Source organism: Scyliorhinus torazame, chromosome 21 (genome assembly GCF_047496885.1).
Source record: "Scyliorhinus torazame isolate Kashiwa2021f chromosome 21, sScyTor2.1, whole genome shotgun sequence".
Taxonomy (NCBI): Eukaryota; Metazoa; Chordata; class Chondrichthyes; order Carcharhiniformes; family Scyliorhinidae; genus Scyliorhinus; species Scyliorhinus torazame.
Window position 1 is genome coordinate 57,053,841 of NC_092727.1, and position 19,025 is coordinate 57,072,865.

At 51.3% G+C, this 19,025-nt stretch overlaps 1 protein-coding gene across 5 annotated transcripts in view; it reads left to right on the forward strand.

Annotated features, from left to right (window-relative positions):
- LOC140398299 (CMP-N-acetylneuraminate-beta-galactosamide-alpha-2,3-sialyltransferase 4-like) overlaps positions 1–19,025 on the forward strand; it is a 189,815-nt gene that overhangs the window by 56,313 nt on the left and 114,477 nt on the right. For all 5 annotated transcript variants that reach the window (XM_072486825.1, XM_072486823.1, XM_072486821.1 and 2 more), the window contains 3 exons: positions 735–770; positions 7,890–7,949; positions 8,052–8,152. In XM_072486825.1, coding sequence (XP_072342926.1) covers positions 735–770; positions 7,890–7,949; positions 8,052–8,152 — 197 coding nt within the window. The remainder of the gene's footprint in view (positions 1–734; positions 771–7,889; positions 7,950–8,051; positions 8,153–19,025) is intronic.

A 19,025-nucleotide genomic window follows, 5' to 3' on the forward strand; every position in this document is an offset into this window, starting at 1 on the left:
ATCCCAGCCAAGAACATGGCACTAGTTGCGCTGGAGCCCACCCCTACTGTTGATGGGTCGGCTGGGGGGGCACCCAAAAGACCCATGGTGCTAAGTTCACAGTGGACAGTCAGCGACATGCGCAGCTGGATGGCAGATTTGTCGGCTGCAGCAATGGTGGTCCTTGCCCGGCCACCCTGCCCCTCATCCCACCTCCTGGCCCCCCTCCTCCCACTACTCCCTCCAGCCCTGGCAAATGCCCCCCAGCCAGCGACACAAGTGGCAGCACACTATAGCGATGTTGGGCACTCTTCTTACCCCCTCTCTCCCCCTCAGCAACAAGGTCTGTTTCCCGATAGCAGATATCACAGGTGAGCCTCTCCATCGATAATTCCTCCTGGCGGATGTGGAGCATCGCGGGAGGCCCAGAAAATGCCGGGTTGGGCCCATTAATGATAAGCCAATGGTGTTTGCATGCACACACCGTTGTGTGGTGTAGAACGCAATCACACTGCTGTTGAGGGATGGGAGCATGGCATTCCGTTTGGCGCCCGGCTCCAACCTCAATTTTCGGCTGACACCAAATTCTCCGCCCGATCATGTTTCACAATTCCAGCATCGCTGTGCGGAGAAACCCACCCCAGGAATATGTAGCCTATTCATTATTGTTGTTTGATGCAACAGGAACTCACTCAGTCTATGTAACTTGTAAGCGTTTGGCTTCCTTATTTTAGCGTTTTATTTTTCTCTTGCAGATTTAGAAAAGTCAAAACGTTTGATTTTGCTCGTTTGTAAGTATAATTGCTTATTCCCTTAATTTTAATAAATTCCCTGTCATCCTCCTCACCAACTGTATACTGAGGCTGTACAATCAGCAGGATGTATTGAAAATCTCAGCTACGTTCTTACAACAACATCAGCCAGTGCCTGGCAGGACTGTCAATCCCTCATGTTTGTACCTGTGCCGCCAATATTCTACTTCTCATGGCTGCTTCCATACAGTTGGATATTCCTACCCTCTGAGCAGGGCGTCATGTCCACTAGTATTCTTCTCCGCTGCCCTTTCTGCTCCCGCTCAGTTGTGCTGGGAGAATTTACAGGTGCCATCTCACCTTTCTGACTAGCTCACCTATTCAATGTGCCAGTCTCCAGAAGGTATGTAGGTTGTGCCCAAGCATCCTCAAGAGAGACCAAAGGAACATGCAACCGGAGTAGGCCATTCAGCCCCTTGAACTTGTTCCACCGTTTAATACGACCATGGCTGATCTGACAATAATCTGCAGCCCGCCTACAACCCCCCCACCCCCGATAACCTATCACTCCCTTGCTGACCAAAAATCTAACCACCTCTGTCTGAAAAGTATTCAAAGATTCTGCTTACACTGCTTTTTCAGGACTCACGATAACCGCCTCTATGGACAGGGAATTGTGTTCTTTATGAGAGGCTCTCTGAGAAGGAAACAAAGAGTGAAAATGTAATAATGGTTTTTAGGCAATCTAAATGGGCAGATAAAGAATTGACCTTAATGGTTGCGAAGTTGTGATCAGTTGAAGAGGCAGTTGTGGGAAATGAGGTGGGTGATATTTAAATCAGTCAATTCATGCCATTGCCAATATTGAAGGCATCACAGGCTTCACTTAACCTTCACTGGGGTCATGTCTACATAACCTGGGCATTCTCCAGTGCCGCTGGCTCTCTTCACCATTTCCTGTGGTCTCTTCTGCTGCAAGGTGGGCAGGGCTGTGCTAAAAGTGGCCAGTAAGGATGTATGTGGATTTTGTGTTTACGGTGAAATGGGAAGTGACCCTTGACGAATGGGATTTGTTTGTGGTAAGTTTGTACAGTGCCAATTAAGCAGTATGACTGAGAGGAGATGCAGGTTGAGCAGCATAGCAGAGATGAGATAAGGATGTCAAGAAATGAGGAATTGGGAATTGAGCTAACTTAATAAGTAAGGATCAGGATGTGTTGTGATTGGTTGTGGGTAAACGAGCGTGGGGATGAGAAACGATGTTATATGTTGGGAAGACAAGCCAGTACCTTTGGCTCCTACCACAAAGTCAGGGCTGGATTCGCCATCTCACCAGCCCCTTTCTCCGGCACGGCGCGCCCCCCTCCGGCAGCGGGATTCTCCGTTCCTGCAGCCGACCAATGGCATTTCCCATTTTGGGTCACCCCACACCGTCGGGAAACGTGCAGGCGTGTGCGCGCTGCCGGCGAGGCAGAGGATCTCGCAGGCGGAGAATCCAGCAGCTGTTCTCTCACCATTGAGTCCAGCCCTCACCCTGGCCAGTGTCTCAGTTGAACCAAACTGTTTTCACTCTTGGTCCTCTCCTCAATGCTGAGATGAGCCCGTGACCAAACTCCTCTCCATTCCCAAGATTGCTTAATTCAACCTTCAAAGTATCCTTCATCTCAGTCCTGCATCAGTTCACCAGCTGTTGAAATTCTTATCCATGCGTTCAGTATCTGTGGACTTGCCAATTCTAATGATTCCCTGAGCAGCCACCCATTCTGCTGTCTTTAGCTTCAGTCGCATCAAGTCCCATTCACCCAGCCCCCCGTGCTCATTAACATTAAATTGCTCCCAGTCCAACAATGGTTTGATTTTATAATTCTCATCTTGATGTTCATATCCATATATAGCCTCTCCCCTCTCCCGAGCCTTGTCTAGCCCAACAACCCTTCAAGATATCTGCACTGTTCATATTCTGGCCTTACTCACATTCCTAATTTGAATTACTTCCCCATTGGTGGCTGTGCTGCCAGCTGTTGGGACTCAAGTGCTGAGTTTTCCTCCCCAAATGCCTGCTACTCTCTCTGTCCTCCTCTAAATCATGTTTAAAACCTACCTCTTTGGCCAATCTTTTGGTCCCTGAAATTGCAGGTCCCCCAGCAGCCTTAGTTTAAGAAGGGCTGCCGGGAAAAGCCTGTGAACTACAAACTGGTGAGCCTAACGTCTGTGGTGGGTAAGTTGTTAGAAAGTATGCCGAGAGACAGGATCTACAGGCGTTTAGAGAGGCAAGGACTGATTAGGGACAGTCAGCATGGCTTTGTGAGTGGAAAATCATGGGCGGGAATCTCCGACCCCCCGCCGGGTCAGAGAATCTCCGGGGGGGCGGTGTGAATCCCGCCGCACTGCTCCAACGCCGGCTGACGTATTCTCCGGCGCCGGTTCTTGGGCGGGGCGGGGTTTACGCCGCGTCGATCGGGGGCCATTGGCAGCGGCCCCTCCCCAGCAATTCTCCGGGCCCTAATGGGCCGAGTGGCCATCAGTTTCTGGTCAGTCCCGCCGGCGTGAAATGAACATGGTCCATCACGGCGGGACCTGGTTTGTAGGCCAGCTAGGTGAGTCCTCGAGGGGGCACGGAGGGATCTGTCCTGGGGCGGGGGGGGGGGGGGGGCACGGTTGCCTGGGGGGGGAGCCCACGGTGGCCTGGCCTGCGATCGGGGCCCACTGATGTGCGGGCAGGCCTGTGCCGTGGGGGCACTCCTTCCTTCTGCGCCGGCCTCGGTAGGGCTCTGCCATGACCGGTGCGGAGATGAGATGCTCTGCGCATGCGCAGGAAACACTCCGGCCGGTCTGCGCATGCACCAACTCGCGCCAGCCCTTAGGAGGATTCCGCAACTTCCGGTTGGCCCGACGCCGGAGTGGTTCGCGCCGTTCTTGGCACTGTCGTCGGGCCATCCCGTCAATTGCGGGAGAATCCAGCCCCATATCTCACGAATTTGATTGAGTTTTTTGAAGGGGTAACCAAGAAGGTAGATGAGGGCAGTGCAGTCAATGTTGTCTACATTGACTTTAGCAAGATCTTTGACAAGGTACCTCATGGTAGGTTGTTGCATGAGGTTAAATCTCACAGGATGCAGGGTGAGGTAGCCAATTGGATACATAATTGGCTTGACGACAGAAGGCCTCAAACTGGAGGCCTGTGAACAGCGGTGTGCCTCAGGGACCAATGCTGGGTCCACTTGTTATTTTTTATTTATATCAATGATTTGGATGAGAAGTTAGGAGGTATAGTTAGTACGTTTGCAGATGACACCAGGATTGGTGGCATAGTGGATAGTGAAGAAGGTTATCTAGGATTGCAACGGGATCTTGATCAATTGGGCCAGTGGGCCGATAAATGGGAGATAATCTAGCTAAATGTGAGGCGGTGTATTTTGGGAGATTGAATTTTGGCAGGACCTACTCAGTTAATGGTAGGGCGTTGGGGAGAGTTATAGAACAAAGTGATCGAGGAGTACAGGTTCATAGCTCCTTGAAAGTGGAGTCACAGGCGGACAGGGTGGTGAAGAAGGCATTCGGCATTCTTGGTTTCATTGGTCAGAACATTGAATACAGGAGTTGGGACATCTTGCTGAAGTTATTCAAGACATTAGTAAGGCCACACTTGGAATACTGTGCACAGATCTGGTCACCCTATTATAGAAAGGATATTAATGAAGTAGAAAGAGTGCAGAAAAGATTTACTAGGATGCTACCGCCACTTGATGGTTTGAGTTTTAAGGAGAGGCTGGATAGGCTGGGACTTTTTTCCCTGCAGCGTAGGAGACTTAGGGGTGATCTTATAAAGGTCTATAAAATAATCAGGGTCATAGATAAGATAGGTAGTCAGTATCTTTTCCCAAAGGTAGGGGAGTCTAAAACTAAAGGGCACAGGTTTAAGGTGAGGGGGCAGAGATACAAAAGGGCCCAGAGGGGCACCTTATTCACACAGAGGGTGCTGAGTATCTGGAACGAGCTGCCAGTGGCAGTAGTAGAGGCGGGTATAATTTTGTCTTTTAAAAAGCATTTAGACAGTTATATAAGAAAGAATGGTGTTGAGGGATATGGCCAAAATGCGGGCAATTAGGACTAGCTTAGTGGTAAAAACTGGGTGTCATGGACAGGTTGGGCAAAAGGACATGTTTACTTGCTGTAAACCTCTATGACTCTATGATTCAGTGTCAAATTTTGTTTGTTGAAAACCCTGTGAAGCCCCTGGAGTTATTTTGCTATGCTAAAGGTGCTTTATCAATTCACATTGTTCCTGTTGTGTGAATGGTGCATGAGGGAGAAGATGGAATGGATCGAGAGCACAGCCGGCGATTGTTAAAAAGGGTTCGGTAATGACCTTTCCTGATTGAGTAAGATCATTGAGATTTTTCCAGCACTGGCTATAGATCTTGGCTTCATATTCTTGCTGTTGACCTTCTCAGACATCTCAATCCGGACATCCTTTGTTGTGACAGCAAGTTTCTTCATTAAAACAATAATACATTGAATATTCTATCCCTCTTGTCCCTCAATGCATCCAGCAGGAATTACAGTGAAACATTACAAAACCTGTGGACCACAGATCCTCCCTTTCCAGCCGTCGTAGTGAATTATCATAGGAATTGTAGCATGGTTTCAGCACTGAAGAGGTCATTTAGCCCGTAAGCCTGTGTGAATCTCTGCAAGAGCAATTTAGTTAGTCCCATTCCCCCATATCTTTCCATGTAGCCCCCAAAACTCTTCCCTTCAGTGCTTAGAGAATAGAATATCCATAGAATCCCAACAGTGCAGAAGGAGGCCATTCAACCCATCAAGTCTGCATCAACGCTCTCACAGAGCACCCGACCGAGGTCTACTCCCCCACCTTATACGCCACAACCCTGTAACACTGCCTAACCTGCACGCCAAAAGGACAATTTTAGCATGGCCAATCCACCTAACTTGCACACCTTTCGACTGTGAGAGGAAACTGAAGCACCCGAGGAAACGCTTGCGACACGGGAAGAACGTGCTAATTCCACACAGACAGTTATCCAAGGCCGGAATCAAACCTGGGTCCCGGGAGCTGTGAGGCAGCAATGCTAACTGCTGTGCCACTATCTAACATTCATTTGACAGACACAATTAACTGCCTCCACCACACTCTCACGCAGTGAATCCTAGCAATACTCGCTGCATAGAAAAGTTTTACCTCCTGCTGTGTTTGGTTCTTTTGCCACTTTCCTTAAATCCGTGTCCTTTGTTTCTTGATCCTTCCACCAATGGGAACAATGTCTCTCTATCTACCCTTCCTAGACTCCTTGTGATTTAAACACCTCAGAAAATCTCCTCTCAACCTTTTCTTCCCTAAGGAGAACAATATCAACTTACCCGAATTGTCCATATAATTGAAGTCCCTCATCCCTGGAATGATCCCCATCAATCTTTTCTACACCCTCTCTGAAGATCTAAAGTCTGATGACCAGAATTGGACACAACAATCCAGTTGAGGCCAAACTAGTGTTTGTCAATGTCCTTGTTTTTGTGCTCTGTGCCTCATTTACAAAGCCCAGAATACCATGTACCTTTTTAATCATTTTCACAAACTGCTACCTTGGGCACATATACCCTCAGGACTCCTTCCTCCTCCACCCCCTTTAGAATTGTATCCTTTATTTTATGTTGCCTCTCCTTAAGCTTCCACCAAAATGTATAATTTCAAACTTGTCTGAGGGACATCAGTTGGTTTATATCTGTCACATGTCTGCCCAGCCATTCCACCAGCTAGTTGACCTCCTCTTGATGTCTATTGCGATCCTTTTCCCCGTTCACAAAGCTTCCGTATTTCATTTCTTTGGCAAATTTTGAAACTGTACCTCATGATGAAAAGCTGCCGCCTTGTACTGACTTGGGAAACCCCACTGTGCACCTTCCCCTGGTTTGAAAAAAACTTTCATCACTTGCCTCTTTTTCCTGTCGCTTAATTTGGTAACAGTTCTTTTCACTCAAGCCAAAGCCTCTGACATCAGGCCATTGGCTTGTTCAGGGAAGAACAAGCTTCAGAAACTGACATAAGTGAGTGCTTCATCTCCTCGCGTGTCTCCAGAAATGGAAAGCCATCTCAGTGTATTCTCTGCAACTCTGTCCTCAAATTATTTCTGAACTTCACTCACTATGACTGTCTTCCAACTTGAACACAACTCCATCCTCCATCAATGTTATCCCAGCACCAGACTTTTGGCTTTCACACAGGACAGGACTCCTTCCTATTGGTTCCTTTCTATTCCCATTCTCTCCAATTACTATCAGCTGTTTATTTAACTTGATTATGAAGTAACCAGGCCCATAACATTTATAGCATTCGCTTGTTCATTTACATGCACAGTTTAGCGGACACTCTGGATCAAGCCCATCATTCTATCTGCATGTTTTCTTAACTTATTTTCTATTTTCCTGTCTTCAATTCTCTTCTACAGCCATAGCCCTTCATGTTCCTCTCCTCCCCTCTTCGATGCTCTTCCTTCCCAAATTTCTATTCCAACCCCAGCATTATAAATACTGTGGCTACAAGAGCAGATCAGAGGCTAGGAATCCTGCAGCGAGGAACTCATCTCCTGACTCCCCAAAGCCTGTTCACCATCTACAAGGCTCAAGTCAGGAGTGTGATAGAATACTCCTCACCTACCTGGATGAATGCAGCTCCAATAACAGTCAAAAAGCTCAACACCATCCAAGACAAAACAGCCCATTTCTTTGGCACCCCTTCCACAAACATTCACTCGATCCAGAATTGATGGACAGCAGCCGAGTGCATCATCTACAAGTTGCACATTAGGAACTGACGAAGGCTGCTTTAGACAGCACCTTCCAAACCCACAAATAAACTCTACCGTCAAGAAGAACAAGGGCGGCAGACATAAGGAACACCACCACCTGGAACCTCCCCTCTAAGTCATTCACCATCCTGACTTGGAAATATATCTTGGAGGGGGGGGGGGGGGGGGCACAACCGGTAAATCATGCCCACAGGGTGTAGTGGTCACACTGCAGTTTAGAAATGGGAGATGGTTTGTTCTGCTGTAGATGGATATGATTACAATACCCAATTTATGATACCAAATATGAAGCAACATCTCTTTATGCATAAACCTGTCTGTTTCTTTATAGTCAAAATACAGAATGTCCAACCTGGCAGTCAAACAAACGCAGTGAACAGATCTTCCCAAAGTAAGCTGCCTACTCATATCCTCGGGATTTCAGCCGTTCCACATTTTGACTGTTTGCTACATTCTAATCTCTTGCCTCCTGATCTTGTGTTTTCTTTTTCAGATTTATTCGAAATACCAATTTATTTTTAAGCATTGCGGGTGATTGGTGGCACAAGCCAAACTATCTGTTTCACACATTCCCATATGGGATTAAGGGAAACGGTGAGGAACCTTTCAATGCTCGGTCATTTGGTTTTTTATTCCTGAGGAAAGAATGAGAGCATTCCCTCACTGTCTGAAACATAAACGCAGTCCACAATCAAACCTCACAAACCAAATGATAAATATTTTTTAAAAATTAGGCAGTGTCACAGCCCCCTGGGTTAGTGCACGGTCAATTTCAACCCCACTTGAACCGGAGTAGCAAAACAAGTGAAATTAATGTTATTTAAAAATTACTGAGGTCTTTGGCTGAACCTAATAAAATCCATTCACCAGGTTTGCAGATTTAACACAAATGACCTTTTATATTTATATTATGGCCGGTCAAGGACAGTAGTGGAAACTTGTGCATGCAGTCAGAAGAGACAGGAGAGGCGTTGAATGAATACTTTCCTTCAGTGTTCACCAAGGAGAGGGGCTAAGTTTTTGAGGATGAGAGTGTGATACAGGCGGGTAGGCTGGAGGAGGTAGATGTTCTGAGGGAAGATGTATTAGCAATTTTGAAAAACCTGAGGGTCGACAAGTCCCCTGGGCCAGATGGGATATATCCTAGGATTCTTTGGGAGGCAAGGGATGAGATTTCAGAGCCTTTGGCTTTGATCTTTGGATCCTCACTGTCCATGGGGATAGTGCCAGAGGATTGGAGAGTGGTGAATGTTGTTCCTCTGTTCAAGAAAGGGAATAGGAATGACCCTGGTAATTATAGGTCTGTTAGTCTTACTTCGGTGGTCGGTAAGTTAATGGAACAGGTCCTGAGGGACAGGATTAATGACCATTTGGAAAAATGCAGCTTAATCCGGGATAGTCAACATGGATTCGTGAAGGGTAAGTCTTGCCTCACAAATTTGATTGAATTCTTTGAGGAGGTAACTAAGTGTGTAGATGAAGGTAGAGCAGTTGAGGTTGTATACATAGATTTCAGTAAGGCATTCAATAAGGTTCCCTGTGGTCTGCTCATGAAGAAAGTAAGGAGGGAGAAGTGGGATAGAGGGAAATTTGGCCAATTGGATAGGTAACTGGCTATCACATAGAAGGCAGAGAGTGGTGGTGGATAGAAAATATTCAGACTGGAGACCAGTTACCAACGGTGTACCGCAGGGATCAGTGTTGGGTCCTCTGCTATTTGTGATTTTTATCAATGACTTGGAGGAGAACAAAGAACAAAGAAAATGAAAGCACAGGAACAGGCCCTTTGGCCCTCCCAGCCTGCGCTAATCCAGATCCTTTATCTAAACCTGTCGCCTATTTTCCAAGGACCTACTTCCCTCTGTTCCCCGCCCGTTCATATATCTGTTTCGATGCATCTTAAATGATGCTATCATGCCCCCCACCCCGCTACTACTTCCGCTGGCAAAGCGATCCAGGCACCCACCACCCTCTGCGTAAAAAACTTTCCATGCATATCTCCCTTAAATTTTCCCCCTCTCACCTTGAAATCGTGACCCATTGTCATTGACACCCCCACTCTTGGAAAAAGCTTGTTGCTATCCACCCTGTCCATACCTCTCATAATTCTGTAGACCTCAATCAGGTCCCCCCTCAACCTCCGTTTTTCCAATGGAAACAATCCTAATCTACTCAACCTTTCTTCATAGCTAGCACCCTCCATACCAGGCATCCTGGTGAACCTCCTCTGCACCCTCTCGAAAGCATCCACATCCTTCTGGTAATGTGGCGAACAGAACTGCACGCAGTATTCCAAATGTGGCCTAACCAAAGTCCTATACAACTGTAACATGACCTGCCGACTCTTGTACTCCATACCCCGTCCGATGAAGGCAAGCATGCTGTATGCTTTCTTGACCACTCTATCGACCTGCGTTGCCACCTTCAGGGTACAATGGACCTGAACTCCCAGATCTCTCTGTACATCAATTTTCCCCAGGCCTCTTCCATTGACCGTATAGTCCGCTCTTGAATGAGATCTTCCAAAATGCATCACCTCGCATTTGCCTGGATTGAACTCCATCTGCCATTTCTCTGCCCAACTCTCCAATCTATCTATATTTTGCTGTATTCTCTGACAGTCCTCCTCGCTATCTGCAACTCCACCAATCTTAGTATCATCTGCAAACTTGTTAATCAGACCACCTATATCTTCGTCCAGATCATTTATGTATATCACAAACAACAGTGGTCCGAGCACGGATCCCTGTGGAACATCACTAGTCACCTTTCTCCATTTTGAGACACTCCCTTCCACCACTACTCTCTGTCTCCTGTTGCCCAGCCAGTTCTTTATCCATCTAGCTAGTACACCCTGAACCCCATACGACTTCACTTTTTCCATCAACCTGCCATGGGAAACTTTATCAAACGCCTTACTGAAGTCTATGTATATGACACCTACAGCCCTTCCCTCATCAATTAACTTTGTCACTTCCTCAAAGAATTCTATTAGGTTTGTAAGACATGACCTTCCCTGCACAAAACCATGTTGCCTATCACTGATAAGTCTATTTTTTCCAAATGTGAATAGATCCTATCCCTCAGTATCTTCTCCAACAGTTTGCCTACCACTGATGTCAAGCTCAAAGGTCTATAATTCCCTGGATTATACCTGCTACCCTTCTTAAACAAAGGGACAGCATTAGCAATTCTCCAGTCCTTCGGGACCTCACCCGTGCTCAAGGATGCTGCAAAGATATTTGTTAAGGCCCCAGCTATTTCGCCCCTCGCTTCCCTCAGTAACCTGGGATAGATCCCATCCGGACCTGCGGACATGTCCACCTGAATGCCTTTTAGAATACCCAAAACTTCCCCCTTCCTTATGCCAACTTGACCTAGAGTATTTAAACATCCATCCCTAGCCTCAACATCCGTCATGTTCCTCTCCTTGGTGATTACCAATGCAAAGTACTCATTAAGAATCTCACCCATTTCCTCTGACTTCACGCATAAATTCCCTCTTTTGTCTTTGAGTGGGCCAATCCTTTCTCTAGTTACCCTCTTGCTTCTTATATACGAATATAAGGCTTTGAGATTTCCCTTAACCCTGTTAGCCAAAGATATTTCATGACCCCTTTTAGCCCTCTTTATTGCACGTTTGAGATTTGTCCTACTTTCCCGATATTCCTCCAAAGCTTCATCAGTTTTAAGTCGCCTAGACAGGGTGCGAGATTCTCCACTCAAGCACCGGTTTGGAGAATCGCCTGGGCCGCCAAAATTTCCCGGGACGCCGGTCCGACGCCCTCCCGCGATTCTCCCAAGCGGCGGGTACAGCCCCGTCGAGTTCCGCGGGCCGCAGGCCGGAGATTCGCCGGAGATACCCAAAATGGCGATTCTCCGGCACCCCCGCTATTCTCAGGCCCGAATGGGTAGAGCGGCCAGGCCAAAATGGTGGGTTCCCCCCGGCGCCATCCACACCTGGTCGCTGCCGTCGGGAACAGTGCGGGAACGCTGGGGGGGTGGCCTGCAGAGGGGGGAGGGGGGATCCTGCACCGGGGGGTACCTCAAATGTGGCATGGCCCGCAATGGGTGCCCACCGATCGTCGGGCCGTCCTCTCTGAAGGAGGACTTCCTTCCTTCCGCGGCCCCGCAAGATCTGGCCACCATCTTCTTGCAGGGCAGTGTCAGAGAGGACGGCAACCGCGCGTTTGATAAAGTTTCCCATGGCAGGTTGATGGAAAAAGTGAAGTCGTATGGGGTTCAGGGTGTACTAGCCCCTTATCTATGCTTCCTTTTTCTTCTTCGCTAGTCTCACAATTCCACCCGTCATCCATGGTTCCCTAATCTTGCCATTTCTATCCCTCATTTTCACAGGGACATGTCTGTCCTGCACTCTAATCAACCTTTCCTTAAAAGACTCCCACATTTCAAATGTGAATTTACCCTTAAACAGCTGCTCCCAATCCACATTCCCTAGCTCCTGCCGAAATTGGTTATACTTGGCCTTTCCCCAATTTAGCATTCTTCCTTTAGGACCACTTTCGTCTTTGTCCATGAGTATTCTAAAACTTAAGGAATGTGATCGCTATTCCCAAAGTAATCACTGACTGAAACTTCAACCACCTGGCCGGGATCATTCCCCAATACCAAGTCCAGTATGGCCCCTTCCCGAGTTGAACAATTTACATACTCTCTAAAAAACTTTCCTGGATGCTCCTTACAAATTCTGCTCCATCTACGCCTCCAACACTACATGAGTCCCAATCAATGTTGGGGAAGTTAAAATCTCCCATCCCAACCAACTTATTGCTCCTACGTTTTTCTATAATCTGTTGACATATTTGTACTTCACGCTCGTTTTTGGGAGGCCTGTAGTAAAGTCCCAACAATGTTACTGCAACCTCAGTAATACCAATAACATCATATTCCCAGGTACAAATCCAAGTTCATCTGCCTTATCTGCTACACTTCTCGCATTAAAACAAATGCTCCTCAGACCACCTGTCCCTTTGCGATCATCATCTCTTCCCTGTCTACTCTTCCCCTTAGTCACATTGAGTTTATTATCTCGTACCTTACTGGCTTTAGTTGCTGCCTCTTTACTGACTTCCTCTAACTTCCTAATCTGGTTCCCATCCCCTTGCCACATTAGTTTAAAACAACCCCAACAGTGGAGGAGGCTGAAGGGTGGGTCAGTAAATTTGCTGATGACACCAAGATTGGTGGAGTAGTGGATGAGGTGGAGGGCTGTTGTAGGCTGCAAAGAGACATTGATAGGATGCAGAGCTGGGCCGCAAAATGGCAGATGGAGTTTAACCCTGATAAATGCAAGGTGATTCATTTTGGTAGGACAAATTTGAATGTGGATTACAGGGTAAACGGCAGGGTTCTGAGGAATGTGGAGGAACAGAGAGATCTTGGGGTTCATGTCCACAGATCTCTGAAGGTTGCCACTCAAGTGGATAGAGCCGTGAAGAAGGCCTGTAGTGTGTTAGCGTTTATTAACAGGGGGCTTGAGTTTAAGAGCTGTGGGGTTATGCTGCAACTGTACAGGACACTGGTGAGAACACATTTGGAGTATTGTGTGCAGTTCTGGTCACCTCACTGTAGGAGGGATGTGGAAGCATTGGAAAGGGTTCAAAGGAGATTTACCAGGATGCTGCCTGGTTTGGAGGGTAGGTCTTATGAGGAAAGATTGAGGGAGCTAGGGCTTTTCTCTTTGGAGCGGAGGAGGATGAGAGGCGACTTAATAGAGGTTTATAAGATAATGAGGGGGATAGATAGAGTGGACGTTCAGAGACTATTTCCTCGGGTGGATGTAGCTGTTACAAGGGGGCATAACTATAAGGTTCGGGGTGGGAGATCTAGGAGGGATGTCTGAGGTAGTTTCTTTACTCAGAGAGTGGTTAGGGTGTGAAATAGACTGCCTGCTGTGATAGTGGAGTCGGACACTTTAGAAACTTTCAAGCGGTTATTGGATAGGCACATAGAGCACACCAGAATGACAGGGAGTGGGATAGCTTGATCTTGGGTTCGGACAAGGCTCGGGACAACATTGAGGGCTGAAGGGCCTGTTCTGTGCTGTACTGTTCTCTGTTCTACGTTCTATGTTCAGAGAATGCACAGCACGAACACTCTGGAGTTCAAAGAGTGCAGTACGAATATTACTAAGGTCAGAGAGCGCACACACCCCTCCCCATATCCCCCCTCCCCCATATCCCCCCTCCCCATATCCCCCCTCCCCCATATCCCCCTCCCCCATATCCCCCTCCCCCATATCCCCCTCCCCCATATCCCCCCTCCCCCATATCACCCATATCCCCCCTCCCCCATATCCCCCCTCCCCCATATCCCCCCTCCCCCATATACCCCCTCCCCCATATCCCCAAGTGAATCCAGCCCTAACCTTAACCTCTGCAATACACGTGCAACCGATGGCGTGCATTCATATATCTGCCTAACACTGTTGTCTTTTACCCCTGCCACGACCACCCCCCCCCCTACCACAGGAGAAACGCGCACACAACACCAGGGAGCATGTGAGGACTGGAGGAGGCCCCACTGATGAGAGGCCACTGACCGAACACGAGGAAAGGGCCCTGGAGGGCCTGGCTGGCGGACCTGAGGACCGGGAGGTTGCTGATGCAGAGGTCGGGGGCGTACTATCAAGTGAGCCACCGACAGCCCGTCCCCATATCCCCCCTCCCCTATATCCCCCTCCCCCATATCACCTGACCACTGCCTGCGTGTCTAACCATGCATGCTTCATTGTGTATCGCAGGAGCAAACGTCGAGGCACCCATCCCCGCAGATGCAGACCGCCCGCAGGATGCCCCTCGGAGGCCACGGGAGACGGAGAGACCCGGACCCTCCGGCATGCGACGCCTGCAGGATGCCCCTCGGAGGCCACTTGAGACGGAGAGACCTGGACCCTCCGGCATGCGACGCCCGCAGGACAGCACTTCCCAGGAAGACGAAATACCGGACAGTGACTTAGAGTGGATGGGTGGAGACGAACCCCTACCCCAAAGTGCCATGGACTCAGAGTGGGACGAAGAGCACGACACAACGCCACTGCTGTCACCAACAACCTCCACCATCGCAGAAACACTCACCTCGGTTGGGCACTTTAGTGATGAGGCGTCTGGTACACTCACTGGTGCGCACAACACAGCCGTACTGGTACAGCAGGTGGAGGTAGGAGCAGCAGAGTGGCCGGGCGATCGGAGGGCAGCCCAGCCCAAGCGAACATCTGCCGCCCAGATGGATCCCGGGTTCCTGGAGTTACCTCACCCACCCATAGATCCGATGCAACCACCGACCCAGAGACGAGCGAAGAGGGTGACGGCCGGCTTGCGGCGGCTGCACTCGCAGGTGGAGGAGTCCACCCGCGTCCAGGAGCTGGGAGTGGTGCCGGTCATGCGTGCCACCCAGGCCGACACCGCACGGGTGGCGTCCGCGGTGGAGGCAATGGGTGCGACGGTGTCAGACATGGGGAACGGCTTGCGAGGCCTGGGGCTTTCCGTGCTGGCGGAGTCTGTGGCCCAGGACTTGAGCCAGTGCCAGCGCCAGATGGCAGAGGCGCTCAGCGCCAGATGGCAGAGGCGCTCAACGCCATGGCCCAGTCTCAGCAGGCCATAGCCCACTCTCAGCAGGCCATACCCCAGTCTCTGCAGGCCATGGCCCAGTCTCTGCAGGCCATGGCCCAGTCTCAGCAGGCCATCGCTGAGGGCATTGGCATCAGTGGCCATGTGCGAGCTGGGGTCGCACTGTCACAGACAGGGTTTGCCAACCCCCTGGGCTCCATGGCTGCAAACCTGCAGACCCCTGTCGATACCAGCACGGGCCTCCAGGACTGGCAGCGCCAGATGTCGGGGGGGCGTCGGATGGCTAGTCCGTTCGTATCCCCCACCCATGTAGAGGCCTGGCGGCCATCGGGCACCCCGAGGGAGGAGGAGATGGTGTGGTCCGTCCCGGCTCCCACTGTAGGGGAGGTCCCGGAACACCGCGACACCTCGGACTCCCCCCCTTCCGTCCCAGGTGCATCGGGTGGGCAACAGGCAGGACAGGCTGGCAGCTCGCCATCCCAGTCGCCCGGGCCGCAGCCTGGCCCTTCTAGGCCAGGACGCCCCAGCAAACGGCCACCAAAGGGATCCTGTGTCAGAGGGCAGGAATCACAGGAGTCCACCTCCAGTTCTGCTGTACCGTCTGGGGAACCACGTAGACGTAGTCAAAGGGCCCGTAAGGCCAAACAATTAGACACTGAGTAAGTTGGCACGGGTGCAGGGCACAGCTGAATTTTAGGATCTCGGGCACGTGCATGAACTCCTTTGGTTATTAAAGTCAATGTTACACCTACAGAAGCTGCCTTTGTGCTCTGTCCAAAGCATGCGGGGGTGTCATGTACGTTGAGCGCAAGGGGTGGTCTTACCTCAGCCCCAGGTGAGTCTGCCCCCTTCCCCCTGGGCCGCCATCAACATCCCCCCGGGCAGAGGACGGGACCGTGCGCTGCAGTGTCACAGCCGCATGCAGGGATTGTCCGGGTGGATGGTGGATGGTCAGACATCGTCCAACGATGTGGAGCCAGGAGCTCATCGCAGGGCGTATTGTCATCATCCTCCATGGCCTGCAATAGACACGCGTCCACCCGCAACTGTGTGAGCCCTGCCATTGTGCCGCAGGTGGATCGGCAATGGGGGGGGGGTTGTGCATGCGGGTGGGGTGGGTGGGGTTGGGGAGGGGGGTGAGGGTGCTGGGTGGGTGGATGGGTGGGGGGTGTGGGTGGTCGGCTGTTGGCTTGGTGTGCGGTCTGTGGCCACACTACCCGATTCCCACGCCCATCTAGTCAGTGAAGCGGGCGGCTATCAGTCTGTCCCGTGCCCGCTGGGCCAGCCGGTAACGGTGGACAGCCACCCGCCTGTGTGTAGCCCGTCTGCCCTGACCATTGCCCCCATCCCCCTCATCTGGGGAGGACTGCGCCTCTTCCTGCTGCTCCTCCACTCCGCCCTCCTCTGCCTGCGGCACATCGCCCCTCTGTTGGGCTATGTTGTGCAGGACGCAGCACACCACAATGATGCGGCCGACCCTATCTGACCGATACTGGAGGGCGCCCCCAGAGAGGACCAGGCACCTGAAACGCATCTTCAGCACGCCAAAGCACCTCTCTATCACTCCCCTTGTCGCTACATGGGCATCATTGTAGCGGTTCTTCGCCTCATTGTGTGGCCTCCGTATAGGCGTCATCAGCCACGATCGCAATGGGTAGCCCCTGTCGCCCAGCAACCAGCCCCTCAGCCGGGGATGGCATCCCTCGTACATGCCGGGGATGGATGACCGCGACAACACGTATGAGTCGTGTACACTGCCTGGGTAACAGGCGCAGACGTGCAGGATCATCATGCGGTGGTCGCAGACCACCTGTATGTTCATCGAATAGGTCCCCTTGCTATTGGTGAACACGGCCCTGTTATCTGCAGGTGGCCGCACGGCGACGTGCATCCCATCAACCGCGCCCTGGACCATGGGGAACCCGGCCACGGCAGAGAAGCCCACGGCCCGGGCATCTTGGCTGGCCCGGTCCACAGGGAAGCGGATGTAGCGGTGCGCCATGGCATATAGGGCATCTGTCACTGTCCGGATGCACCGATGCACCGCTGTCTGCGATATGCCGGACAGGTCCCCACTTGGTGCCTGGAATGACCCCGTTGCATAAAAGTTCAGGGCCACCGTAACCTTGACGGACACGGGGAGAGGGTGTCCCCCGCCAGTGCCACGCGGTGACAGGTGTGCCAGCAGGTGGCAGATGTGTGCCACGGTTTCCCGCCTCATCCGGAGTCTCCTCCTGCATTCCCGGTCCGTGAGGTCCTGGTATGACTGCCGGGGCCGGTACACATGGGGCGCTCTCGGGTGCCTCCGTTGCCGTGGGGCCGCGACGTCCTCTTCCCCCTCCTCGCCCGGTCGGTCAGGTGTCCCTCCAGCCTGGGCGGCTGCCGCCTGCCCCTCTGCGGCAGCCTGCGCCGCCTCTCTGGCATGCTCCTCCTCCTCCTCATCCATGGCAACATAGACTTTAGCCAACATCGCTGGATGATCGGAAAACATGACGGCCTGGTGGGGGGGGGGGGGGGGGAACGACGACATGTCATCATTGCCCATATCCCCTCCTTCCCCCCAGCCAGGTGGCATGGACCGCATGGGTCCAACTGTTGGAGGCTGGCACGTGGCCAGGTGGACCAACTCACTTGCCCTCGCACCCCCCTCCCCGGCACGGGCCCCCCCCCCATCCCCCTCCCCGGCACGGACCCCCCCCCCATCCTCCTCCCCGGCACGGACCCCCCCATCCCCCTCCCCGGCACGGACCTCCCATCCTCCTCCCCGGCACGGACCCCCCTCCCGGCACTCCCCCGGAGCCCAGCCCACTCTAACCACCCCTCCCACCGCGCACACACACACACAACCCGAGACACACCTCTCCCCCACACATTCAGACTGCGGCCACGCCATCGCCTGCCCAGCGGCCAACCCCCCAGGCCGTCACTCACCTCCACGCTGGTCGGCGTGAGCCTGGAGCACAGGGTCACGCCGATGAAAAGGAGGTTTGATATACGTCGACGTGACCGGTCATCACGTCGACGGGACTTCGGCCCATCCGGAAGGGAGAATATCGGCAGGCCCAAAATCGGCTGCCTTGCGCACTCCCATGCCATTCTCTGACGTCTGCGGCGCCATTAACGCCCCGCCGACTTTTCTCCCTTCGGAGACTTCGGCAACCGGCGGGGGCGGGATTCACGGCGGCCAACAGCCATTCTCCGACCCGCTGGGGGGTCGGAGAATGACGCCCCTGATGGATTATGTTTTCGTGTTCGAAAAGAGGAAGCTGCAATGATAATGGATGTACTGGCAATGATATTCCAAAATTCTCTCGAGTCTCGAACTGTCCCAGTGATTGGAAGAAAGGAAGGAGGGAGAACATAGAGAACTATAGGCCAGTTAGCCTGATATCAGTTGTGAGGAAAATACTGGAAACTATTATTAGGACATCGAAATATTGACCAAGTCAATATCGTCTCATAAAAGGGAAATAGAGTTTGACCAAGTTATTTGAGTCACAGATATCTATAGCACAGAAATGTTCCTTTGGCCCATCGCATCTGTGTCGGTCAAAAACAACCACCTAACTATTCTAATCTCATTTTCCAGCATTTGACTCATAGCCTTGTATGCCCTGTGATCCCAAGTGCACATCTAAATATTTCTTAAATGTTATGAGGATCTCTGCCTCCACCACCCTTTCAGGCAGCGAGTTCCAATCTTCCACCACCTTCTGGGTGAAAAGGTTTTTCCTCACATCCCGTTTAAACCTCCTGCCCCTTACCTGAAATCTATGCCCCCTGATTATTGATCTCTCCACGGAGGGGAAAGTTTCATCCTGCCTACTCTATCTATGCCCCTCATAATTTTATACACCTCAGGGTGGATAGCAACAAGC